Source organism: Oenanthe melanoleuca, chromosome 3 (genome assembly GCF_029582105.1).
Source record: "Oenanthe melanoleuca isolate GR-GAL-2019-014 chromosome 3, OMel1.0, whole genome shotgun sequence".
Classification (NCBI taxonomy): Eukaryota; Metazoa; Chordata; class Aves; order Passeriformes; family Muscicapidae; genus Oenanthe; species Oenanthe melanoleuca.
Genome location: NC_079336.1, coordinates 89,900,883 through 89,927,925, shown reverse-complemented (window position 1 = coordinate 89,927,925; position 27,043 = coordinate 89,900,883). Strand labels below are relative to the sequence as shown.

The 27,043-nt window shown below is 40.4% G+C and overlaps 1 protein-coding gene across 16 annotated transcripts in view; it reads left to right on the top strand.

The window, feature by feature from the left end:
• The window catches only part of ESRRG (estrogen related receptor gamma), a 388,458-nt gene that overhangs the window by 39,645 nt on the left and 321,770 nt on the right, over positions 1-27,043 (top strand). For 5 of the 16 annotated variants that reach the window (XM_056486378.1, XM_056486399.1, XM_056486389.1 and 2 more), the window contains exon 2: positions 14,961-15,006. The exons of 5 other annotated variants lie outside the window; for them this stretch is intronic. In XM_056486378.1, the coding sequence (XP_056342353.1) occupies positions 14,961-15,006 (46 nt within the window). Of the gene's footprint in view, positions 1-14,960; positions 15,007-15,251; positions 15,287-16,134; positions 16,374-16,767; positions 16,879-25,402; positions 25,486-27,043 lie in introns of those variants that run through there. 6 more of the 16 variants (XM_056486380.1, XM_056486391.1, XM_056486384.1 and 3 more) reach the window with 4 other exon arrangements.

Here is a 27,043-nt window from a genome sequence, read left to right as displayed (position 1 = left end):
CTTCCTCTGTGTAATAGTACAGGGTGTTTTTGAGCATCCCAGTGTTGTCAACTTTCTCCACAAACAGTGTGATGTGAAATGTAAAGAGACAAGAGTACCCCAGCTCTTCCATCACACAGAAACTCAAGCCAGAGCCCTGTTCTTTGACACTAGAACTGTTGGCCAGCTGTGGGATTTAATAGGCAAAGACTGTGGGGAACTTCTCAGCTTTTTAGTCTTTCTGCTTCTGTAAAGTCTGTTACTCAGGGAGGTACAGTTTTTAAATGTGGTCATTTTTAATTTGTGTCCCTGGAGTCTGGCTGACAGATTGGGAGTGCAGAGGATGGGAGTGGGCTGAAAGGAGAAGCTGAAAACACAGGATGTATACATACATTAAAATGGAGCAAAACAAAAATAATCTAACTTAGGTGAACACAGATGGGATCTGTTTCAGGGCCACTCTTAACACCTGTTTTAGATGGCCTGTGGTGAAAATCATTAGCTTAAAAAGATGCTATTTATGTCTTCCCTGAACTGAGTTCACACAAGCACCAACAGTTTTAACTGGAGAGAATGGAGATCAAATTTTGGTAGTTTTTTTCCTTTTCTTTGGCCTTTTTTTTTTTTTTTTCTGGTCTGAAGAATCGTAATTTCACTGCAGACCTTAAAACACCCCAACCAAATAAAAAAACTCTGGCAACTGTTTGTTTTGATATGCCATTTATATTAGCTATGGCTCTTGATCAGAAGCCCATAGGCATTGATGTATGCAAAATATAAGTTGTTCAACAAATATTTTTAAATCATCAATGTGGTTTCGTAGGTGTAAATCTAAAATCCATCCTCAGCCTTTTGAGGTGTTACTGTGGATTCCCACTTTTGTAGCAAAGACCAGAACTTGTTGACAGAAGCTTTCTGATTTGAGAGTGCAGGTTAACATAGGAATGTTTTATCAGCCGACTTTGCTCCCCGTGCTGATTTTGACAGGTCATGCTGAAAGTAAGACTTGGAGCTTTCCAAATATTTCTGCTCCATGTTGGCATTTGAATTTTGTTATGAAACACTCCTCCTGTGATAATTTCTGCAAGCTTGTTTCTTTTGGAGAAAGGCATTGACTTTTCCCTATTTCTACAAAACTCTTACTGGTTTTATCTGTGTTTCCTCTATCATCATATTTTTTATTTTCTCTTGATGATTGTTAAACCTACTTTTTCCTTGTATCAAGGTTTTGAGAAGAGGCATTTATAGCTTGTTTATTGACTACATTCCTATTGTAACTGAAAGGAGGACTGCATCTTGCATGAGATATTACTTGTGCATGTAGTAGTAGTTAGAGTAACATAGGTGCATGGTAAGCTGTTACTTTTATACAAGCAATGTCTGAAGCAATGTATTAAAAGCAATCAGTGCTTAGAAAGTTAAGGAAAAACTAATGCACATATGCATCTCTCCATGCCAGTTGCAAGAGAATATACTTGGACGTAGTGATGCAGTCTAAGGGAAAGAGCAAATGCCTAGGAGTAGCTTGCATTCTGGGTCTTCCCAATCTGCACACCTCTGTGAAGTATTTTGAGATTTCTGGATGATAGGAAGAGCTAAATATTATTCAAGCCTTCTTAGTTAGATAGCAGGCTTTAGTCTGTATTATTTTTGGTTTGTGTATTACATGAATAGAGTGTGAAACTGCTAGGAGAGTCTCTTGATCTTGCATACTGCACTTCTCTTTGGCCTCTTTTTCTGGCTTAATTTTATTGGGTGGTAAAGAATACAGTAGTTACTTGAGCAATGAGGAGGTGCAGAAATAGCAAACATATTGAACTGTGAACAAGAACTGGTTTTTTGGATGCCTCTGGAAGAGTGATGACCCTCTTAGTGTGTTACTGCGGGGAAGTGACAGGTGCATGCTGTCCCGTGATTGTCCATGGAGCTGGTACTTCTTCAGAGCCCAGCAATGTGCTCCCTATCTTGTTCTGCTAAAAGGCCACTTATCCAAACAGTGACAGGAGATCAAAGGGTAGCTTCAGAGCCCCAGAGATGACAGATCTGTATTTATGGCTTTAATGGGTGTGCAGCTCAGAATCATAACCTGTAGGATAGGACTTCCAAACTTCCACCATCACAGGGGGACTTTTCCTGCTGTGGCATGACATGGCTACAGCAGACCTCTTTTCTGTCTGGACTGTGCACAGAAGACCTGTACAGCAGCTCAGGCAGCATGGGCTGCCCAAATATTCAGTTTGCCCTTCCCTCTGGGATGAGGGCAGCAGGCTGGATTTTTCCATATTGACATGTAATAGCTCACTTAGTACAAGAAACATGCAATGTAGCTGGAGAACCTTGCTCTGAGTGATCATCTGTAACTGCAAGTGAAGATTTCTAAAACCAGATCAGTAATCTGGAAAAATTGTATGTATTTTGTTAAAGGAAGTCTCTGAGCCACAAATAGATGGATGTTGGGAAGAGTAGTCTGGGGAATTGTCACTATACTCCTGCTCCTTGACCTTCACTAAGCATCTGCTGCTTGCCATGGGCCTGGACAAGCCAATCAGCCTAAGTGGCCCTTTGGTTTCACCTGTTGGGGCCATTCTAGGTGCAGCAGGGCACAGATGACTGTGAATATATCTGTGTGTGTATGTGCAGGGGTGGCTGAGTGGACATTCACTGGGCAGTGTACAGCAGTGGGCACAGAACTGCAGCACATCATCACCCCTTTGCTGATACTTCATCTTATTTTCATGCTTTTTTTTTTTTCAATGCTCTTGACTGTTTAAAGACCAGCATATTCAACAAGTTTATTTACCTTTTGTTCTTTGAGTGTCTCCTGTAGTATAACCTAAACTCCTGTAATTCTAGTCCTGTGCTTGCAATTCAGTGTGTATGGTTACCAGACTGCCATGGACTACTATTATTATAATTGTTGTTGTTGTTATTGTTATTTTGTTCAATTTACTTCTTGGTTAAGAAGCTGTAAAAATAAGTCTAGGCTGTGGCAAAAAGAGTTGGGCTAAAACTGATGCTAAAAAAATAGTCTCTTACCACATCAGAAATGGAGACAGGACTCTTGCATCAGTTCTTAATGTCTTACAAAGCAGGGGATGACACTTCCCTTCAGTGTGAAATGTGAACTTTGCCTTTGTGAATGGCAGAATATGATGGTATCCTGTGGCACAGTGATTTCACCAGCTCATTTTTAAGGGACTGTCCCACCTCTGAAGACTAGAGGCTTCTGTAAAATATTATTTAGTTAATTCAAACTCATACTTGTCTTCAAAATATCCTTGTCTAGAGTTTCTACAAAGTCTATAGAGGCTTGATGCATGATGGAATTTTTTTTATCAAGCACCTGCTTTCTTTGCCTAGCTCAGTTATGCAGCAAGGTTGTTTTTACAGTATTAAGAAGTGAGCAATATATTCCATATGCCACCAAGCTTTGTAAAGAATGCTGCTGATGACAATTTCACAGCTGCTGAGAAATAGGCCAAGCCTTCCCTATAAAGTGACAGTAAGGAAAGGAATATCTCTTCCATTTGTAATGGCCATGCATCCTCCCCAACTTTTTCCCTCTTGAAGGAAAATGTTAGCCCTTCCGAACTATGGAACAACAGATGGTGACAGAAACCAATTTCTACTGCAAAGCCATTTGGTCAGGAAGTATCAAAAAATGTTTTGGAATTGTGAAAATGAATTCTTGGCTGCAGGGCTACCAGCAGCCTACTAGAAATGAGACATGAAGCAACTGCTTAACAAATCCAAGAGCCTGCTTGGCCCTGACAGAAATGGCTTTGGTCAAACATTTTGGAAATTAAGAACTTCATATAGGTAGGGTCTGGACTTCAGAAATGTTCTAAGTATTATGGATGTTACACAGATTAGGTTCTTAATTTCTGGTCACTGGTTGCTTGACCAGCTACCAAGAAAGTAGCCTTCAAAATATGCAGAATGACCTCCAGCTGAGACAAGCTTAATATAGCTCCTCCTGGCCTAGTCAGGTGGAACCTTCCCTTTTGGCTCAGCCGATTTGCTGCCCACAGACCATGAAAGTCCCAGGGATCTGGTAACACACAGGGACATGAAATTAATGCAGAAACAGAACAGGCCACTCTACTCTCGGGTTGTGTTTAGTAGGTTGTGTGTCTGCAAGTTGCTGGATGCAGCAGCTTCCTTTGGCGATTCCTGTACCTGACCAAATGCGTCTCCTTGGAGAGCAGTTTGAAAAAGAGAATTAGTTTATTTTTTGGAAGTGCACCATAGTTGTCTGTCTGTGCCATTAACTCTCTGAAATGAACAGCAACATGTTTTTTCCCCTCAGAATTTCCATAGTGAGTCTTAGCCATTGCTATAGAAAATGGCTTGAGAGAACTGCCCATATATGTGGAAATAAATGATAGTAGCTGAGCCATCTTGTTTTATCTGTTCTGCTATAAACGTATACCAAATTATATGGTAATGTCATGTCACCAGAAACACAGAGCAGATGGAAGTATCTTTCCACATATTGACTCATGTTACTCTGATAAAAGGAATTTGTGTCTCTCCTTCTGTCAAGCCTGCTAGCCTCTGGCAAGGGATGCAAGCCTCAGTGAGGAGAGCATTACCAATAATGTTCAAGTGACCATCTGATTAAAATACACTATCATTGGCCAGTATAGTTAGCCTGAACCAACAACTGTTTGGAATAGCCAGTTCTATTTCTAATGTCTGTGTAAGGTAAATTAAACCAGGTAGTGTTGTTCCAAGCTGAGGAAACCTTGGGGAATTAACCCTTGAGGAAGCAGATATTTGGATTTTATAAAGATCCTTTCAAGGCCCCAATATTGGTACCTTTGGAGAGTAATCCCAATAAAGCAAGTGCTGGGTCTCCGAACTGTATGTTACTATAAAAAAGTGACACACCCTAAACATGGGTTGCAAATGCTGTGTATTAGCTACCAAAAATATGATGTGCAAAGTGCCAGGAAAATCCTGACAAATAAAATAACTACAGTTGTGCCCTGTGCATCTGAAAAGCAGACACCCTCCGTATTTCTGTTTGTGGTGAGTGGTGTTTGATGAGAGCACAGTTCTCAGATTGAAAACACATGAAGCTGAAGTCAAAAGGGAGTCAGTGTAATCATTAACTGACTCACCTTCTAGATGTGACAAGTAATGAACCATTCTAAACTTGCCTGGAGCTTTCTTTGGGACAATACCCACAGGGGAAACCCTCTTACGCTCAAGTGAAGCATTATCAAATGGGCCCTCTATTTTCCCCAAATGCCAGCTCTTTTCTGTCTTGTCTCTAACCACCTGAGGACATATAACTGCTGATCTCAGCATCCCAGCCAACATTTGCATCTCAGGGCTCAAGTACAGGATAGTAAAATCCCCAACACAGCCGTTTATACAAAAATTGCATATGCTTTTTGTTTGCTTCTTTTCTTCTTATTTGCCTGCTCCCACAATGGGGAAGTCCTTTAACTGTCCGTGCTGGGATTTTCATGTTAGCAAACCTCTTTAACCAGCATTTGGCTCTTTCCAATTTCTTACTTTGATTTGGATGACTGCCTGAAGCACCTGCTAATGGCCTGAAGCGTTGGAGCAGCAATTTGCAGTTTGTGTCCCACGCTCACTCTGTTTTGTTACCTGCCTTCTGGAGCACCTGCTCCGTGGTCTGGACTCAAGAGCCTGCTTTCTACCTGCTGACAGCAGCACTCCTCACAAGTGTGCCTCTTCTCAGCCTTGTCCTGCACTTTGTCCTGCTCTCTGTAGCCCCTGCTTCAGCTTTGCCCAGGTCTTCGAGGTAACATCAACACATCCTGCATCTTCTAGTGCTTGGGGGAAGAAAGGTGAAACCCAAGTCAATTGATGATTGTGGTCATCCTAAAACCTTTGCCATGACATTCACCAGCAGAGTTTTTTTAGTTTTTAAAAATAGGTTTTATAGGGAAATTGTGAACTAGGCCAGCTGGCTGAAATCAGCTTGTAGGTCAGCAGAGGTCAGAAGCCATGTGGCAATTCAGTGTTCAGGAAACACAGGAAAAAATGTGCCCACTTAGCAGAGAGGGACCAAAAGAAACTCAGAAGACCTGAGGAACACTCCTCCCTTTCACCTGCTCCTGCTGCCTTTTGAGGCTCTGCATGCTTTTCCATGAGGTTGCTCCTTAAGCCTACACGAAGGGAAGGCTGTTAGAAGTAGCTCTTTAGGCTGCGTGGGAAAATCCTCCTCCTCCCTGTCAAGGGGCAAAGCTAATGGAGAATTTCAAGGGTAACAACTTGCAACGGGAAATTTTCTTTCCATTCTACCTTGGGAAGCATTTGTTTCCCAGCTTCTTGGTCTGTGCCAAGGGTATTTTTTACATGGACCTTCCCTTTCCAAAAAGGTGGTTTTGTTTCTGTGTTAGAGGGATGCTGTTAACAGCAGCAGAACTTAAGTATTGGCTTCCTGATGGTGCTCTTGCTGACAGGGTCATCCTCTTCCCCAGTGACCTGTATTCCTTAAAACAGCCACACTGTGACCTCCAGCCACCTTCCACATTGGTGCTGTGTGGGGTTTTCCCCAGGAACCATCTCCCTGAGTGCCTGGGCTGCACACTCATTCCAGGCTTGTTCATACCAGAGACATCTGCTCTTGCAGAACTGGGCAGGGCAAGGATTGATTTTTTTTTTTTTTTTTTTTTCGCCTTCTTGCTTTCCTTTGGTTGCCTCAAAATAACCCTAATTAATTTTATGGAGAGTTTAGTGTGCTCCCATCATGGGATTGCTCTTTGTGCGGATCTCTTGCATGCTATATTTAGGTATGGTTTTTGGAACACCATGTGACCCGAATCAGATAACTTCTGAACTACTAATCATGTCTTTGACACTGACTCCCTCTGTGGCTTTGGGGCATTTTATGGTTGTTTTCTTACATACAGAATGAAAACAGATATACTCATCTGCCTTGTAAGAGCTTCTGCCAGGGTTAACAAATATTTAAGACATTGGTTTAAACTAAGTTTGATTTTATTGTTTCTACTGTAATCTTATTTTTATTGTTTCTTAGATGTTTACCTTTCTAAAATGATTTGTTACCATCTTAATTTTCCTTAATGGATGCCCCTATTTCACCATTTTAAAAGAAATGAGTTTCTTCTGTGTTGTAGATGAAAATAGGGCAGAAAGAAAAAAGCTGAATGCCCTCATTTCCTGCCCCACACAAATTTTCTTCCATGTTTACTAGTTGATCGATCCATGGAGATGAAAAGCCCAAAACATTGACCTGAACTATTTCCCCTTGTGCTAGCTGCATCCCTTTTTTAACACGGGAAGTTAGTTATCTGCTTGTTTTTTTCCTGATTTTTGGAGTTATGCAGCCTGACTTGTATCCTGTCCTCTTGCACTGCTGGAGGCTGCTCCAGCCCTGGAGGAAGCTGAGCTCCCTTTGGCTCCACATGAAGCATGGCTGGGGCTTGGAGCCTGTGGTCCCTTTCAAGGCATCATCTCTTAGTTGTTCATGTCCACAATTCCTGCTTTCTGTGTCTTGGGTTGTTCTGCAGGGAGCTGGAGTACTGGGATTTCTTCTGGCTTCACCTTTTATTTTGCCCTAACCCTTTAAGATTTTTTCATAGGCAAATGGATAAAAAAAATCTGTTTGGCCTTCCAGTGGCAGGAAAGGAGCTCAGTTTGACCAGGTAGCTAGTCAGATAAAGAAGAGGAGAAATTATGGCAATACTTCCTATCCTTTAGGAAGTAGTGAACAGAGAGGAAGAGGATTCTTCCTTATTTAAGTCAAATTTATTGTCTAATTATAAATAGTAGCTCTCCCCCCCCCCTTTTTTTTTAATGCCTTCAGAATTAAATCCTTTGCCCAAGTGCTTATTCTTTCCCTCCTACATTGGCAGTAAAAAGCAAAATAATACATAAACTAAAAATTCAGCTCCGAGAAAAAGGCCGACAATGAAATAATCTGCCAGAGACTCTGCAATATGTGTCTGTCAGAGAAAAAAAGCAAACATTCTTATATTTGAATCTCTGAAATGTAACTGCACCAGACTAGTTGGGGAAAATTTGTTTGAAGATGTATTACGTTCCACGATCAAATGGAAAAAATGGCACCTGTCATCATATTTAGAAAACAGCTGGGTAACATGGCCAAGTGCCATAGTCTCTTTTCACATGGCCTCTATGCTGAAACCATCCAAGCTCCATTCTCAGCAACTGGAGAAACCCTGTGCCTTTAAATGGTTACAGAAACATCTACTTAGGGGCCAGCTCTTATTGCAGCAAAGCCTGCTTCTGATGCTTCTAATTAGCAGTTAATGGATTATACTTTACTTTTATAACCAACCCAGCAGGCACTCCTCTATAGTATTTTTCAGCTATTTTTGGTAGAAGATATATGCAATTGCGCAGCTCTTCATGCTTTTATTTTGAGCATGCAGAAAATATTAGAAATAAAGCACTAGCTGAGATTATTTTACCACTCAAATGCTTAATTTAAGTCCGATTATGCATTTCCTAAATGTCTTTTCTTTCATCTAATATCTTAGAAAATTGTAATGGGTTAATTGTCTTATCTGATCTAGAATTTGATGCAGAATCCTATAAATACATATTTATTGTTAATTAAAATATTTATATACCCAGTGAAAAGCCTGGTTTTTAAGACTTGCAAACGCAGCTCCAATATGTATTAATTTAGGAAAAGATGTTTTTCTAGGCGAGTCTAGTATGGGCACATTCAGAAGTTTAGATGGTCATGTAGAAACTGGTTATTTTTATCCTTTCTTGGAATTAAAATGAGATTAGTAGCATTAAAGATTTGCAATGCTGTGTGTGTGTGGGTATATATATATATATAGTATATATATAGTATATATACAATATCCATAGTATGTATACCAACTTGGGCAGGTGAATATAAATCTATGTTTAATAAAGAAGTAAATTTTCATAGGTTTTAGTTGGAAGTTTATATAATTTCCCCCTCAGAGAAGGAATTTGATGTCAGTTTGTAGCAGGAAACCTGGTTTGCTGGGACTCTCTTAGAACCTGCTCTGTTCACTCAGGCCACGCTTCCTCTAGGACAAGGTTTAACACTGGATAAATGGAACAGGAGAGGGAGCTCTCACAGCACTGGCCAGGAAAGGGGAGGCTGAGGTACCCAAGCCTAGGAAAAAGAGGGGTAGAGGCCACCAGCTGCAGGTGAGATGCACTATCACTCTGTTCCTAATTACTGTGGTCCCTTCCCCAAAGTGGCTTCTCCATCCCTTTCTTATATGTCACACACAGACAACAACAACAACAACAACAAAAGGAATTGGCTTTAAAAGGCAGGGAATGGCTTAAGAGAGAAGCAGTTCCAGGTTGATTGATGAGAAGCTCAATAAAACCCATCAATATGCTCTTGCATGCCAGAAAGCCAACCATATCCTGGGCTACAACAGAAGCAGCATGGTGAGCAGGTGGAGGGAGGAGATTCTCCTGCTTTCCTCTGCTCTGGTGAGTGGTGTGTCCAGCTCTGGAGTCTCCAGCATGGGAAGAATGTAGGCCCATTAGAGTGAGTCTGGAGGAGGCCACAAAGATGGTCAGAGGGCTGAAGCACTTCTGTGCAGAGAGAAGTTGGGATTGTTGGAGAAGAGAAGGTCCTGAGGAGATTTTATAGTCTTCAGTACCTAAGAGTGACCTGTAAGAAAAAATGGAGACCTACTTTTTAGCAGGGTATAATGATAGGACAAGGGAAAATGGCTTTGAACTGACAGAGGGCTGGTTTAGATGAGATGTTAGGGAGAAATTTTTTACTGTCAGGGTGGTGAGATACTGGAACAGATTGCCAAGAGAAACTGGATGCTTCAGCCCTTGCAGTTTTCAAGTCTGGATTGCATGGTGCTTAGAGCAACCCAGTCCAATGGAAGCTGTCTCTGCCCATTGGAGTGAGGTTGGAGCTAGATGACCATTATGGTCCCTTCCAACCCAACCCATTCCATTATTTTATGGCATTATGACTTGCAGCAAAGGAAGTTCCACCTGCTAGACTCCTGCTTTGAAAGCACTGCACTCACTGGGTACAAGACTATACAGCACTAAACTGGTGTGGTCATGTTTGTTGAATGCAGTGAATTTCAAAAGGCTCTTCAGGGGAAAAAAAAAATAATTTTACACTATTATTTTTACAGAGCAAAGGCTAAAAAGTAAAGGAAGGGAAGGAAAAAGAAAGGTTGGATAGTGGTTATTATGTGAAATAGCTCCCTGACTGTGATGAGACATGGACAACTTACTTTCTGTCCTGGTTCTCGAGGATGATGGGTTTGGGCTTTCCTTCTGTCCTGTAACATCCCAGTGGAGTAGGAGGAGGAGGCTGGCTGTGCAGGGGACGAAGAGCTGTTGTTTCCCTGCCCCTTGCAGTGCCTGCCTGTGCTGTAGGTGGGGAACAGAGAGATCATCTGCTGGGCAGAGCCAGTTCCACCTTGTTCTGGAGCAGGTCCTCACTGCTTAATGCATGTTCCTTTCCATTCTCTTCAGGACAGTGCAGCAGGAGACTACCCCATTCTTGAATCAAGGCCATAGTTGAACCTCTCTGCATTTATTTCATGTTTGCTCACTTGTAATCAGCAGAAGCTATTCTGACATGCTCAAATGTGCTGTTATGTTTCCTTTAAGAAATAATAAGATTAATTAATCTTTTTTCTTCTCCCCTTAAAAGAGCTCCCTCTCCCTTAGCTCTTTCTCCCTAAACTTCTGCAAAGGCAAAGTCCATCTTTGTGCCTGCACTGTCTTGTCATAGTGCACTGTAAATGGTGTATGAGAGCTGCAGGATTTGCCTTTCCTCAGCCTCTGTCTGAAGTGTTGGTCGAAGCATGTGGCTCCTTAGAGCTGCATTTCTGACCTCCACATCAGAGTAGTGAAGGCAGGTCTGAGACATCTCAAGTTCAGTGACAGCATCCCGAGATCTCCATCAGCCAGAGCTCTGGGATTGCCCCTCTGAGTTTCATGTCTCACCAGTTTTGTGCCAGGCAAGCCAAGCTTTGCAGTAGTTGAGGTTATTGAGCAGAACTTCATCCAGAAGAGTAAGGCTCCCTCAAGCAGAGATTGGTTTGAGTTCTTAGAAGGTCAGCGTGGGAAGCTCTCCATAAAAGCTGAACTTTGATGTTGTCAGCCAAGACAGATTCAGAAGATTTGGGAACTTTTTTTCCCTCTTTATAATTATATGAAACGCGGGAGACCTGTGAATAGGGTATTTTTAGATTGTACTTTCAAATATACAGTATCATAGTATGACAGCAAATTAAAATTCTTATCAAATCCTTTTTTTTTTTTTTTAAGAAATGTAACTCATAGTGGAAAGTACGATTAAGAGCAGTGTGCACAGGCATTCTGTTCTTGTTACTAAATGAAACATCACTGGTTGCTCTCATTTAGATGAACACTTTTGGAAGTTCTTTTTTTTAAGGCTAGAGGATTGGACTTCTAATTTTAACTCCTATGGTTTAAAATTAGAAACATTTCCAAACTTGTTTACAAACACCTGCACTTGACAGTATGTGTCTGCAATTTTAGAAGGACTCACTTGTCACTTCCAGTGGGGGTTGAGAGGGCATCTGAGTTCTTTGTGTTTGTACAGTTAGTTTTGGGACACTGGAAAAAAGTGCATTTTTAAAAATAAGGGTATGAGAATGTGATGCTTTGTGAGGGGGTTGCATGCACCTAATCAGCAAACAGGTCTTATTGAGTAGTTGTGGATAATTTCAAAGTCAGTAGGATTGATTGTTAGTGGTCATTTGGAGCAAGATCTGAACTGGCACCCAAAGGAGAAATTCCAAGAACTAATTTTAGCAGTTGAGCCTCTCAATTGGGAAAGATGCTTTACAGGTTTTCTGTTTTTATCTGTACTTAAGACATATTACTTTCTTGACACCTGTCCTTTAGAAGTTATTTAGAGGGATTTTAAATGACTTTTTAAAAAATGATTGCATTGTTATTTCATATGAATTTGGAAGTGAGTGGCTGAGTGTACAGTAAATGGTGGAGCATGATTCCCCTTGCTCCTGAGTGGGATGTGTGTGTTAAACAAGTCTGTATACAACTTGTTTGCAATGTGGTGAATGTCATATTATGTTACTCACTGGTCAAGTGTATAATCACATTGAAAGTGATCAAAATACTTTACTAAAATTTAAAAAAAAATCCTTTTGGCACTTTACATCATAACTTTTAGCTGCATCACATAAGTTAACAATGTTGCTTATCAATTTCTAGTGTAATGGGAAAGATTATTGTTGCTAAAAATTGATGCTGTGTGGGAGGGTGTCAGGAAGAACCCTCCAAATTTGCTTCAAGGGTACAGCTGAACCAGAAGCAGTCAAAGCAGGCTTAAGCAATACTGGCATAAGGTGTCCTATTGATTGCTTAATGCTCGTGTTGTTCCTAATTAATATGAAAAACTCTGGTTAATTAGACCAGCCTGTTTGGCTGTTATGTCCTCTACCAGGAGCCATGGTCTTAGAGAAACTCCAGTGTAGAAGAGGATAAGGAAGCCACAAAGCAGAATGGTTTTATTTTCTGCTGTTTTGGTGTCCATAGAAGCATGGACCTGGATCCATTTGAGGATTCCACATTGATGTCAAAGGATCATGTCCTCAGAGGCACTTACTCTCTATCAATTTCCCTGAGAGTGGATATAAGTGGAATTAAGCACCTAAATACTTTTGTGTATGCTTGTTCTTTGAAGGCAAACCTGCAGTGTGCAGCCTGAATGTTGTGCTTGACCGCTCTGCAGAGCTCATAACAAACACTCACTGGGGGGCTCTTCCCAAGCAATTGCTCAAAAGTAAACAAACAGATAATTACATAAAGCTTTTGAAGTATGATGCACAGGTCTGAAGAATTAGGTTTTGCCTTCTGTGAACCAGCTGTGCCTCATATCTGTGTTTCTGAATTTCTTTGAGGAAGTACAGTTTTAAGAAGAATTCACTTTCTGTAGCAAACAGGCTTTAAAAAATTTTTTACATTTGAAACAAGTAGGCTAGCTAAAATTATGATGTTACTTAGATACTGCACAGCATAATTTCTTAGCAAGTATAGCTGCAATTAATAAATTGTGTTGTAACCATATTAGGCTGTTACCATGTTTGAAAATAGCTTCAAACACAGCTTACAAGCTCCAGTGTTGTCAGGGTCCCAGTTTATCTGAGTTAGAAATACCTGACATTTTAGAAATGGCTCATGATTCAAATATGACCATAGAAATTAGACTTAGGTGGAATTTAATACCACTTCTTGTTTAACTAGACATTTCTCTCTTAATGATGCATTCTATCTGGAATTTCACAACTTTCACAACTTTCACAACTGATGTACTGAGAGAAATGCCAGTGTTTTCAGTTTTCCTCTATTTCAGTTTGCTCATGTCTGCTCTATGCCCACTTTCTTAAGTGTTAATATGTAGAAATATTTCCAAAAAGTTAGAGGAGACTCGAAAGTAAGATCTATAAAGATCCAGTGATCCAGCAATGCCTTAAAAATGGGCAAAAACCTCTTTGATATCAGAAATCTTGACTGACCATGAAGTTAGTGAGAAGATTTCTGAGATATACCTGATAAGAAAGACCTCTATGGAATATTTATAGAGTTATTTTACCTGCATGGCCCTGACCAGTTCTTCAGTGTGAATGTTTGGTGTACATGTGAAGCAATCTGTTCTCAGGATAATCTGCCTGGTTCCTGTAGGGAAACTGCATGGGAAAATCTTTCTTTCGGTGCATTTAAAATGATACTGTCTTCCTGAGAAAGCAGCAATTAAAGTAAATACAGGAGTCATGAAAAGAAGGAAAATGGGCTACAGAATTCTGATTTGGTTCTTCTTAAAAAATAACTTCAGGTAAAATGATTGCTCCTCACAAAGAATCTCGTGGTATGGTTGAGTATTTTAAGCCACAGCATGCATGGTGTACCAGAATGATCAGAGAATTGAATTAATATCCAGGTAATTTGGCATATGAAGGTATATCATATGCCATCACATACCACAAGAGAGGACTCTTGAGGAGGCAGTATCTGGTTATGGTTAGAAATCAGCTGTGGGTGTAAGGGGACAGCTTGTTTATTGCCAGAGGGAGTGAATGTAGGTTCCCAGCCCATGAAGTCCCAGCACTGGGGTTAAGGTTGCATCCCCAGGGCTGGAATACATTGCAAATTCTTTGCCTTTGTCTCCCATGGTACATGGTAGGGCTGTAAACTGGTCTTTGAAAGACCATAAATAGGTAAAAACATGCATTTTCCATAGAAGTAATGACATTAAAAGGGACTGTGACTGTTGCGAAAGCCTACTGCAAATTATCTGTAACTTAAATTTTTGCTTTTGTATTTTATTCCTGGTACATAGGTTTTATGTGAGCAGCTTTTTCATATTTCTGCAGTAATTCCATGCCATAAAAATAAGTGGGTTTTCTTCTTAAAGAAACTGTTATGTGCCAATTGTACCTGAGTTGAAGGGTTACCCACAGCAAATGAGTATGAAGTGAAACTGCTCCAGGATAACCTGCCTTGGTTTAGGGGAGAGTTAATGATAAATTTATTTTCGTGACCTGTCTGCCAAATATTTGTACACTAATTAGGTCCTATTTTGAGGGCAGAGCATGTGAGCTTGTAAGGAACCCCTTGTACAGCATGATAAGGGCAAGAGGATTTTTGTCCTTAGTGAGTGCAAACCCCATCTTTTTTATGTAGTATCACCTAAATATGTGCATTATTTCTAAGTAGCATTCCTCAGCTCATGGAGTGGAGCAGTGGAGGCACTTCTTAAACTGGCTCTTGGGAACAGCTGTAGCCAGCTCAGGTGTTAAAGTGGAGAGCACTGGGGGAAGAAACTGAGTCAAGGCATAATCATGGCTTTAACTTGACATAATGTCTTTTGCAATATAGTAGAAAATCACCCTTATGACTAGTGGCAGGATGTGTTGTATAAGTAATCCAGCCATGGTGCTGGTTGGTATCTTGCTTTTCACTTGAACCTCTCTGCGATGCAGGTCTTGGAGGAGTGAGTGCCTGGAGCAGTCTCTGCCTGACTCCTTGGTAAGTCATTCAAGTCTGTCTTTCTGTACAGTCACTTTCCAAACTGCTCAGCAAAAATAAGGAAATTTTTCATAGAGTGCTTTAAAAGAGAGCTGCTAATCAATTTTTCTTATTATTTTATGCCCTGTGATTTTTACACCACCCCCACCAGCTGGTTAATCATGCAAAAGCTGAACACTTCATTAGCCAGAACATGTTTGCCCATGGGCATTTCTGTAGTAAATTAGTTCTTTCTATTTATACAGGTAAGTCATGGCCAAAAGTCTTTAAGGTGCCAAAGGTAAGGGTTCGAATTAATTCTTTTTCTGAGTTTTCAAAAGAACTGGGCTTAACTTTGTGTGCTGTTGATTTGAAATTACTTTTGAATTAAAGATAGTGTGGGTAAAAGAGCATTGTCAGGCTGTTCAGAGATGCATTGTGCCTTTTTGGAGCTCAAATTTCGCCTTTGTAGTACAGCTGCCTTAAAAAAACAAACTAAAAAGCCCAAAACATATGCATGCACTCACATATATATATATACACATATATGTATATATATATATGCACAGTATCTTGGTGCAGAGACTCTGCTTCTTTGAGTGGCATGTGGCATATTGACCTGTGTTTTTCCTTTCTTACTCTGTGCCTTTTACACTATTAATTGAAAATATGTGGTTTGCAGATGCTTTTTTGCCTCAAATCAAATGGTGCCCTCTGAAAGCCGAGTTTAGCTTGACAATGAATTTAGCTTTCAGGCTTTGGCCATTGCAATATTGTTTGAATGCCACCATTTCCTGCAATCAATGTAATTTTATATCTACTTGGAATAGAAAGTCAAGATGGTGATTGCCTTAATTTAACTCAGTGTTGTATTCATTAAGGAGCTGATCCCGAATTCCTTTCAGATCAAAGTCTGTCTTGATTTCAGAGGAACATTTCGGCTCACAAGGTGTGCAGTAGCCTTCTAAAATGTTGTCATTGTGACTAGTGAATAAAAACTAAATGTGTTGCTAAATTTAGGCTGTTGCTCATGTCAGCTTCCTTTTCCAAATGACGGTAAGTGCATTCCATAAATAGTATGCCTCTTATGTTGTCATATCTGTTTGGCTTGCTTTGCAGTATTTTACAGGATATTTGCAAATGAATTTTGTGTTCAGTAGGCAGGGGATGAAAATAACACTACTCATTGGGACTCCATTAACCCGCAGCTAATGAGGGACCATTTGGAGGGCTGGATGAGTGTAATTCAGATTAGCCTGCGTGCCAGGCTGCTCTGCTCCCGCTCGGGCTCGCCCCGTGCCACGCTCCCCGTGCCGTGCTCCGGACGGACGGAGCCCGGAGCGGCTCTGACACTGCTGAGCTTTCTGTGCTTCACCTCCCTTTGGAAGGTAGGAGAGGAGAGGGACTGTGTGTGTGGGTGTGTGTACGCATAGATAGGTGACAGTGATCTTGACCTCCATGGTAGGTGTTTTGGGATGTAATGAAATACTCCTCAAGCACTCCACTCGTGCTCGCTGGTTGATAGCATTGTTACTTGTAGAAAAGGGTTCTACGTGGTGACAGTAAAGGTGGTCCAGACTGGCCCTTAATTAATTTTATTTTCAAAATCTATATTAGTGACTGTCGTGAGGGCACCTGGGCACTTTTCATCAATAAAATAATCAATTTAAAAAATGTGTAGACCAGAACTCTGTGTTCACTAACAAAACTCCTGTTCCCAGTTACGACTAAAGGTCAGTCCAAGGCTGGCCAAGCAGGCAGGACTCGCATTCCTGCGCCTTGGCACTTGCCAGGCGCGGCTCTGGCGGAACACCGCCGGCAGCAGCTTCCAGATGCCCTGCAGAGAGCGGCTCGCTGGTGGCTGGGGACTTGTTAACCCCCTGCATGTCCCAGGTCGGTCTGGGGACTGAAGGGGAAGGTGGGCAAAGACCAATCCCAATGGACAAGGTGGCTTTGCCAGTTGGCAGCCCTTCACTGAAGTGCAGGCAACAGGGGCTTGGTGGAAGAGAGGGAGGAAAAAAGAGACCTTCTTCTGGAGAGCAGGCTAGAGATCTCTTAACTGAAGAAACTATTGACAACAAATGTTACATTATGCAAGCTTAGCAAATCCTCTAGGAATATAATGCTTCCCAGTTCTTTCTTAACATGTGTTAATATTTTATGATACCTGTGCATTAAGGGCCAGTTTCTACAATGTTTAAGTGAGTTTGGGCTGCTAAATTGCCTTTGTAGACTTTTAAAAAAACTCTACTGGTCACTGCAAATTAGCTCAATTCCCAGTCTCACTTAACACGCTGATGATTTAAAATCAGGATTTTTTCTAATTCTCATGCATTAAGTGAGCATGTGTAATTAAATTAAATGTTGATGCAAAGCTGCAGTTTACTTATTTCTACTAGGACATTTGAGACAATAGTCCCACTTCAATACATGTCTAATTGTGCAAGCAGCACTGAAACTAGGAGTTCCTGGGCACTGGTATAATTTTTTGAATGTGTAATGATAATATATTTTCATGTCTTGAAATCCAATTGAACTCAAGCTGAGCTTAAAAATCCAAGATCTGATTCAGGAGAATTCAGTCCCATCTGGCTGGTGGGTAGCAGGTGTGCAGTGTGTGTTTGAGGGAGGGAGGTGATTGCAGGGAGTAAAACATTTCTCTTTTCCTATAAAGCTTTAATTCCAGTTTAATGCTGTGGTCTGAACCTCTCTGCAGTTTAAGTTCTTGTGTAATTACCTACATCTATTGTTGGTCTCCATTTCTAGACAACATAATGGTGATGGTGAATGACAGAAGCAAGTAAATGTCCAGCATTATGAAGAAATATGGTTTCTAATTCTCAAAGTTTGGATTTATCTTCTGTTACACCCAAGTACCTTGTATGGGAGAATGTGTTTTTACAAATTGATACAGACGTGATCCTTGAAGACCAAATGAGAATGGTTTCATTGCAGTGTGCAGAATCAAGGTCTTTTGGGTATTTTTATGTGTTCCCACAACAGATAGATAACATTAGTGCCATGTATATTTTATAAAAGGAAAAACCCCCCATATTATACAATTTCTGTTTCCATCCCATAATAGACAGGTTCTAAGTTTTTTATTACTGCAGTTATAATGAGGGAGGGTTTTTTAATCTTTAAAAGTATTTTAGCAATCTGTTGAGTACTTTTTACCTCATAACCTTAAGAAACTTCTCCCAGCTTTTCTCATTTTCTTCTTTCCCTTTCGTCATCTTTTGATCAGATACTGCTGTCAACCCCCGCCTCTGCCTGGGAGCTTTTTGCTTGAGAGGTTCAAGAATCTGCTCTTCCTTGACTTTTGTCACTAGCTATCAAGTCAGCTCCCTTTCACACTCCTATCAACTCTCCCTCTTCCAACTTTTAAATATTTCCTCTTCTTTTTATTTGTCCTCAACACTATGTAACTTTGTGCAGAAGAGTCTTCCAGCACATGAGTTTTTTATGGGAGTTGGCATGCAAAGCACTTCTTACTTTACAAAATAAGTAAGCAAACATATTTCTTTTACAGGTTTTGAGTTCACATTACTACGGTAGATGACACTTTTGCTGCTGTATTTCACAGGTTTTTTTCATGGTGAACTGACTTAATTTCTAATGTAGAGTGGAGCTAGTGCTGTGTTGCCAAGGGAAGTCCATCTGGTTTGACAGATGAAATGATAAACATTTCTCTGGACATCCCTGTAAAGTTCTCCCTTTTGTTTGTTTGCTTTATGAAGTTAAATGGAAGAGGTCACCCCCTTTGACAGAGCAAATTCTTTTTTCTAGCAATCGGGCTTTGCAAGAAAACATTTTTTATTAAGCAAGTCATCCATACCACACCGTAGGCTGTTTGAGTGTAACAGTATGTTACAGTCTGCAAAGTTAATGCAGTTAATATTCAACTGAACTTTTGGGGGGTTGCTAATCCCTTAGGCGGGCTTAGCAGAAAGGGCAAACATATTTATAGCACTTTGAATCAGACTGCAGTGAACAAGTAAGAGTATGTGTTATACCATGCAAATGTTACACAATTTCAGGAAAGCTCAGTGCATAATCATCTTTTAATAGTATTTAAGTTGATGAAATATCTTGTCTGTAAGCCCAGAGTTGTTGGTTCAGTGGACAACAGGTATGTTAAAATAAAAGGTCCTGACGTTCTTGTTCTGGTGGTAAGTTCTGAAGGTTCTGAACAGATTTATGGGCTGCCTAACTAGGAGTTAACTGTATTCTTTAAGCTCTGTCATTTGTATTATTCCCTAATAGGATTTGATTGGACTTTGTCACATATCTGGCTATGACTGAGTGTGTGTGGGGTTGTCAGCAGCCTCTTCCATGTAGACCTTGGTCTCTTACTGTCTTTGTAGAAGTAAAAAGATCATTCCTGAGGGATCTTTGCTCCAGAGTGGAAGTGTGACACTGGACAGAGTTTGCTTTGGTTGAAGCTGTGAGCACCCCAGGCAAAAAGAACAAAAGTCAAGTCACAAGTTGCAGGCAGTTCATGGAAAAGCTGAAGTGCTCAGGCTGAGAATGTCCAGCAGTGAGGGTCACATCTCTGTGAGACAGAAAATCTCCACACTCATGCCAGGGACGAAACCTGCATTGAGTGCAATGTTACATAGAAAAGCAGATAATAAAGGGCCCTGTAATGCTGCCATCCCATCAGGAGCCAAAGAAAAAGGAATTATGATCTTGGATTTTACACACAATTTGATTGTATGGAGTTTTTAGGTAAATAAAAAAGAGATCTGTTATCTGGGAATTAACAAAAAATCATTTGTACTTTAAAAATAAAATTATTTTATTTTGAAAGCGATGAATGGAGTTGCTAACTGCTGTAATCTGTATGATAAATTTTGAAGGTTGATTTCTGATGCCCTATCAATGCAGAATATAGGCCTGACAAAGTGTCCATTCTGTTCTAATTAAGATTTTTAATATGTTTTACATTTTGGCTATTTTTTTTCCATTTTTTCTAGATATTAACTATTGGAAAGAGTGACTACAACATGGAACCTGACTTTAAGTGGGGGCTCAGGTGCTTGAATTTATACATGCACTCAAGTTGCTTATTGATTTGCCACCTTACCTGTACCCACTCCTTTCCATTTTCTTTTGCTCCATGTGAAGCATACTAGCCATTCATAGTCCTTCAGGAAAACATCCAGCAAAATAATTGATGTGTCAGGATTGTTGGAAAAATGGAAATATGTTGCTAAAGATTTTCAAATCTATTTGTTATAGTTTCAGTTAAAAATAGCATGACCGAGTACCAGACCAAGTTAAAATTTTGTATTGGAGTTATTTATATCTGAAGTACCTGAAAATAACTAGTTTATTATGTACAAAATTTGAAATTCCAGAGTATATTAAAACATTAGCTTAAAGGTCACAAACCTCTCCCAAGGAAGAAAGGAAATCAGAAGGGAATTTGGGCTAATCAGGTTAGTTCTGTAATGTTGCAGAGGGGTGATGTGGTTGACACTGTGGCTTCTTTGGGTTACCCATCCTGAATGTCCCCAGCTCATCATTGGATCAGCTTCCATGCAAATCCTAGCAGGATTCAACCTTAAGCCTTGACCTCTATAACACGATCTCGTAGCATTTCTGTCATTTTACTGAGCAGTAAGTGCAGGGGGCCGTTGCAAAGGCCTGACTTCACAGAGTGTCCTGTTGGAGGTCTGCTGGATCTTAGCTACACATCCTGCAACCATCTTGGAGCTTAGAAATGGATTAAAACTATCTGCAGTTTTACTGTGAAAACAGAGTTAACAGCCTGGTGATGCTAACTGTGTTAAAAGGTTGGTGTGTGTGTGTGTGTGTGTGTTGCTGTGCTGAACTCTATACATTTATGAGCTCTTTTTATAGTACCATTCCCAGGAGCAGTCCAGGTCCAATCAGGACTGGTATGCCATTGTGCAAGGTGTTGTTCTAATTCATGTGTAAATGTGGAGTGGTTGCTGCCCCGAGGATATTGCAGTGAAATTACAAACAGGATGAAGAATAGGAGGAGGTGTGGAGGAGAGGGAGGGTGGCTGCAGCAAGGTGGACTTGTCTGGTCAGGGTTGTGGTACATACAGGCTGATACCAAGTGATGGGCATTTCATTTATTTATAAGTCTGCTGCCTTCAAAACAATTAGCCTCTTTGTCTTTTGTTTGTGTCTTAGTTATTTAGGATGAAATGTAGAGAGTATGAAATTAATCGTTCCCAAGATCCTCCTGCTCTGTCTCTAGCAATGGCCAACCCCAGGCACCTCAAGTGCAGTTGTAAGAGCCTCACAATGGGCAGACTTGGGATAATCTTCTCTCTACACGTTCTCATCCTAATCTTTCATTATTAGGGATTAATTTAAGCTTTGAAGCATGAGGTTTAACAAAATATTGTATTTGTTGTTCCCCCTCCTCCCCCATCAACCTCATTGAAATATGAAATGTCCTCCCAAGCCTGTTGTTTGAGCTGTTCTCAGGGTAACCCTACCTGCTCCTTGGTGTGTTGGCCAAACCTGCAGCTTGAGAGCTACCATGGTGGTTTTGCTTCCTCTGGTGCCAGTAGGCACTGGTAGATCCTTTTCCCCAGGGAGGTGGGTGGAGGCAGAAGCATGTTGAGCAGTTATGGCCTGGGTGTTCCCATGTCACCATATGTCAAAGCTGCGATGCTGCAGCTGGATCTCTCCTCTTTCTTTTAATATTTTAGTGGCTAATTTGCAGTAAAACAGAATAGGAAATAACCATAAATAAATCTGGGAACCTTTGTATTAATTTCTTTTGCTAGCTGTGTACATATGAGCAGCTTGCCATTTGCATATGTGAATCTTGTCATAACAATTTTGGGAAGTGATTTGTTAATAATCAAGTTCTCAGAACAGCTCTAAATCAGTAATTGATGTAGGTCTGGATAAAGCAAGCCTTCCGCCTGCCTGTTTTGTGGAGCATTTTTGGCAAGTTTCAAGCTAGTGTGAAAACTAGCCATCAGAATAAAATTTAGGACAGCTGGGATGCTTTGCAGTGAAGACTTTTGGCTCCACAGTTCAAATAATCACAATAGCAGCTCAATTTAGCCTTTGGCTGGGTAGGTTTGGCAGGGCACAATGAAAAATAATTATTTCATGGCCTGCTTATTTGTCCCTTAACAAATAAACTCTCTGACCTATGCAGGCTTATGTAAATATGCTGCCGTATGTGGGGTTGTAGAACACTGTCATGCCCCCATTTGGAAATATGTTTTATTTGCCCTCCTGTTACAAACTTTTTTTAGAGTTCTGTTTTGGAAGCAGAGAAAGGGATAGGATATATCAGATACTGAAGCCCAGACAGCTAGGCATAGAGTCTAAAAAGCCATCTCACAGTCTTTTTTTCTGAAAACACATCCATTAGTATGCAGTGTTTTCACTGCTGTAATAATAAGAGCAATCATGATACGAGCAAGTCCGTCTCTTCACAGCCTTCCCACGCGGGATGGAGAATGACAGCTCCTAAAGCATTTGGATATTTGCCTGAATGTGTGCTGCTTAGCTAACAGCAGTTCAGCTTGCTCTCCATCTTATGGCTTCCTGGATATCCTTCTCAATTTTTTCAGTGACAGCTTAAAATGTGAGATGTGGAGGGGGGAGATAAAAGCCTAGTGAAAGGCTTTTTGTGTGTGTATTTGAGGGAAAGTTTTATTACACTTGACGACGGAGGGATGTGCCGCACTATTTTTTGTTCCCACCATTTTAGTATTTGCACTTTCTGTTGTAGTGGCAACAGCCAATCCATAACATTGTCTTTCTGCTTCCCCCTCTGGAGAGGGGAAAATACACAGATGAGTAGGTATGAGTGGTTTTGTCTCCTGGCACCACCATTTTGGTTGTGCAGCAGTAAAAGAAAGCCTTTTTCCCAAAGAGCTGAAAGATCTCTCCAGAACGTCTGCCGTTGCACACTCATGCACAGACACACACACACACTTGCAGAGGCTGTCACTGAGGTGGCTATGATCTGTTTTTAATAGTGGCACTTCTTCTCAAAGTGTCATTTAAAAAAACATCAGCAGTCATGTCATGCATTGGGATGAATTTCTAAATGTAAATGAGATTCTCTCAGTAATTTATTTACATTTGTTTTCAGCACAACAAATGAGACATCACGTAGCTTCATAATTTCCCATGACCGAGTCACCAGCATGAGGTGTGTAATTTACCCTGATTTAAGATGCTTATCTAGAGGTTCTTGCAACAATACCTGGTGGGCTTTTTTATGCTACTTTCTGCTGGCTTTTAGCCCATCTACTTCACCTCCTTCTCTGTATTTTCAGTTAAAAAAAGTAGAAATGTGTCTGCTTCTTGAGGCCTTTTTTCTGTAGAGCTGAGAGGGATGGCTTTGTTGCTTTTGTTTAGTATGTTATTTTCCCTGCCATTCCCTTCTCATTTGGTAAAAATCATCGAGGGCTTCCAGAATGTATCTCCATTTACATTATGATGATGCAGGAAAGCAATGCTGATTGTGGACATTTCTGATGGAAAAATGTTTGTCCAGAAATGAAACAGTGCAGTGGGAAGCATCCTGCAGTCATTTGTTTTCCCCTCTCCTCAGCTGAAATGCTAAATCTTAGGCCTGTTCTTGTCCCTAATACTGACTAAGTTTCTGATCTGCCTGTAGCTGAAATGATACTTTGCTTGAGATAGGATGTGAATGCCAGTTTTCAAATTATGTGGACACAGTCATGTACTACAAAACTCATTTATTTTACGCCTGTAGTTGGACCATTTAGATGTCTAACTACTTGCTTAAGTATTTCAGCTAGGTAGATGATTAAAGGTGCAATGTACCATGCATACAATTTTGTACCTCTTATCTTGCAGACCTGGTTACAGCTTGAGTAAAAATCAGGGCAATGGCTTTTGCTGTTTTACAGGTTATCAGCACAGGAGAACTGAGATACTTTGGTGAAAGTTACTGCTAAGTCCAAAAGTGGTACAAAATGCTGTAGTTTGGTGCAAAAATATTGTACATCTTCATGGACATCTGCAGGATTAACCCTGTGTGGGTGATCTTTTCCTCACAGGGAGGAAGCATGACATTTCTTTGTGTTAATTCCCAAAGCAAAAATCAGTGTCTTCCTTTAAACTGAATAAGCATATTCCAAAAAATAATAGATTTGGACTGGTTTTTAATGTGCATTGTACATACTAGGTCCCACTTGATTTAATTTTGGCCTGCTGGCCATTTCCTTAACATTGCATGGGTCTAGCACCAAATTATGCTGATGGCCTGTCTATCACCAAATTATTTACAGAACTGCGGTTAAATTATAGAAATCTTCCAGACAAGCAGTGCTCTGGGCAAATTATTTCATCAAAGTTATTTTCCATGGTATACTTAAGCAAAAGCTTACAGGAGCAACATTAATCTTTTTTTGGTATGTGATTATGCAGACGTGGTAACAGCCCCCTTTTTAGAAATAGCTTCCTACCTGGGAAAACAGAAGGAAACCATGATATGAAAATTAGTTCTCTCTGTGCTATCCTTGGTTTGAAGTGAACATTTTATGTCAGGGAAACACAGGACTGGGGCCAGCAGTAGGATGGCCAATTCTGCACACTGTCAGCTCCTTCCAGGTCTTGGGAAATTCTCATTCTGTAGACTTTTAACTGCACTCTTCTCTGAATTTGTAAAATCAGGCACTGCAGAAGCAGGTCAGCTGGTTTTACTAGCTCTCCATCATATCCAGGCCCAGTTTTCCAGAGAAGAACTTTTGTGTATCTGGAGGCAGCATAGGCATTTTCTGCATTACCCCCATCTAGCAAGATCTAAGCTGCTGTATGATTATGAAACATACAAAGAGAATATAAATCCTAAAAGCAGCCCTATCTCCCTATTGTAACTGGCATCCTTTCAGACTGTGTTCCAAAGTTTAGAAATATAATTGGGATAGAACATCTATATTTGGGTTTATATGTAATGGTCATGCCTACTGGTTCACTTGGAAAAATGTTGGCATAGATCACTATTTAAGGACCTTGGGTGCAGCATTTATGTTTAGCTCAGTGTTTTTTATCACTGCATATTTTTTTTTAGTATTCCATGTTGCCATGTGTGCACCAGAAGACAAGAATGCCTTCCCAGCCTCTGCTCGGCTCTGCGCTTTTTGTTGAACAAATATAGAAATTTAGGTTTTAAACTGACTCTCATGAATAAATTCTTCTGGGAAAACAGGTGCTAAAAATCTGTGTTTTTCAGACCTCTCTCTGCCCACGTACTTAGGGTATAGCTCAGCTGTGTGTAGATGGCAGGCTGGAATGGGACCTCCGTGCTCAGGGCCCAGATGTGGAAAACCTTACGTTGTGTGAGGAAGGGTGGCAGACTCAGGAACTTTAGCATGAGAACTAAAGGCTTTTGCAAGCTGAACATCTGATTTAACTTGATTTCTCTCAGGTGTTGAGTGGTGGTTGCTGTTGTATGGGACTACACCTGAGGAACCCCCCTTGGCAGCTCACTCAGGGGAACTCAGAGGCAGCTGGGAGGTAATGCTCTGATAACTGGGGTTTCATGGTGTTGTTAGAGGATTTTTTTTTTATTTTTTTTTTATTGGCAGGATGTAAATATATGTGAAAGATGGATCTCCTCTACTTGTGATCCTCAGCAGATGCAACTGTGATTAAGAGTCCCCTTAATTTGGAAATGCTTGTAAAGACAGGAGGATACTTAAAGCTGGCTTTCTCAGCAAAATGGAGGAGCTCTGTTTTCAGGCCCATTAACAGCAGTGCCAAGATGGGCACTGCTGCACAAATACTGGGAATTACATTTCTACAAAACCCTAGAAACTCTGAATTGTATATCTCACCAGTTCTTTACTCCCCCAGTTATAATCCATATCTCACTTATTGCTAGAGTCAACAGTCTAATGGTAACAAAAAATACAACCTTTCATCATCTATTGATTTTCAGTCTTTAAAACCTGACAATAAGCTATTTTTTGTCCAATTTCTCAATAAATAGGAACATTTATTGGTTTTTCAGTTTTGCTGTATTACATTAGAATAAATTTTACTGCATATAGTGGGTCATGTAGCATCAGGAGAGATGTTTACGTTCAGCAAGTAACTTTTGAAACTGCATAGCTCAACTGAGATATGTAAACAAATTTGTAATACTAGTTTAATTTAGATTACAATGCAAAATACTCGGCCTGGAGCTCATTTTTCTATTTATTCCATTATGATCCTCTAACTAATGGAAGAGAATTGCCATAAAAAATAATTACAGTAAAGGTGAACATCTACTTTCTTCTCATAAAAAATAATTACAGTAAAGGTGAACATCTACTTTCTTCTCTGTCTGAAGAAGAGGGAGGAATTTTGAGGTATAGTAAGCACCATGATATTGGGGTTTATTTCCTAGAAATCCGCCACTGACAGTGTTGTATAGGTTGGGCAAGTAATAAATTCTGTCTGTGTGATACTGTGTCAAACGACACTGCACAAACATCATCTTTCTCAGTGACCTCAGTTACCTTCTCTCCTCTTGAAAAAGGAGACAGATTGGGATGTGATTTAGCTGTGGTAGAACTTGGGATGTAGATCCCAAGTTGCCTCCCCACTGCCACCTGACTTCACAGAGCAAGATCACCTGGTAGATTTTTTCCTTTCCAGAATGTCTCAGGAGACACCAAAGATCAACAGTTGCCTCTTACAACTTGCTTACTCTTGTGGTGATAAATGAAAATTTGATGATATTTTAATCTCTGCTATAAAACCAGTTAAAGTTTTATTTTATTTTATTTTAATTAAGAAACAGTTAATTTCTCTTCTGGTGGCATTCAGTCCTACAGCCAAAGGCAGTAAGCTCTTAGATGTTTCCATTCTAGCACCAAAAAACCTGAGGTGGAGGTGCTTCTGCTGAGGTGAGGATGTACAAAACAACCTCTGCTTTAAACCAGCTGTGCCACAGTACTACCAACACTGGTCTTTGCTGAGCCAAGTGGTTCTATTCAAGGTTATCAAAGTGATCATCCTGGCAGGCTTCTCAGGTGAAAACATTCACTTAGATGGTGAAACATTTTCCTGAACACTCTGAACAGGG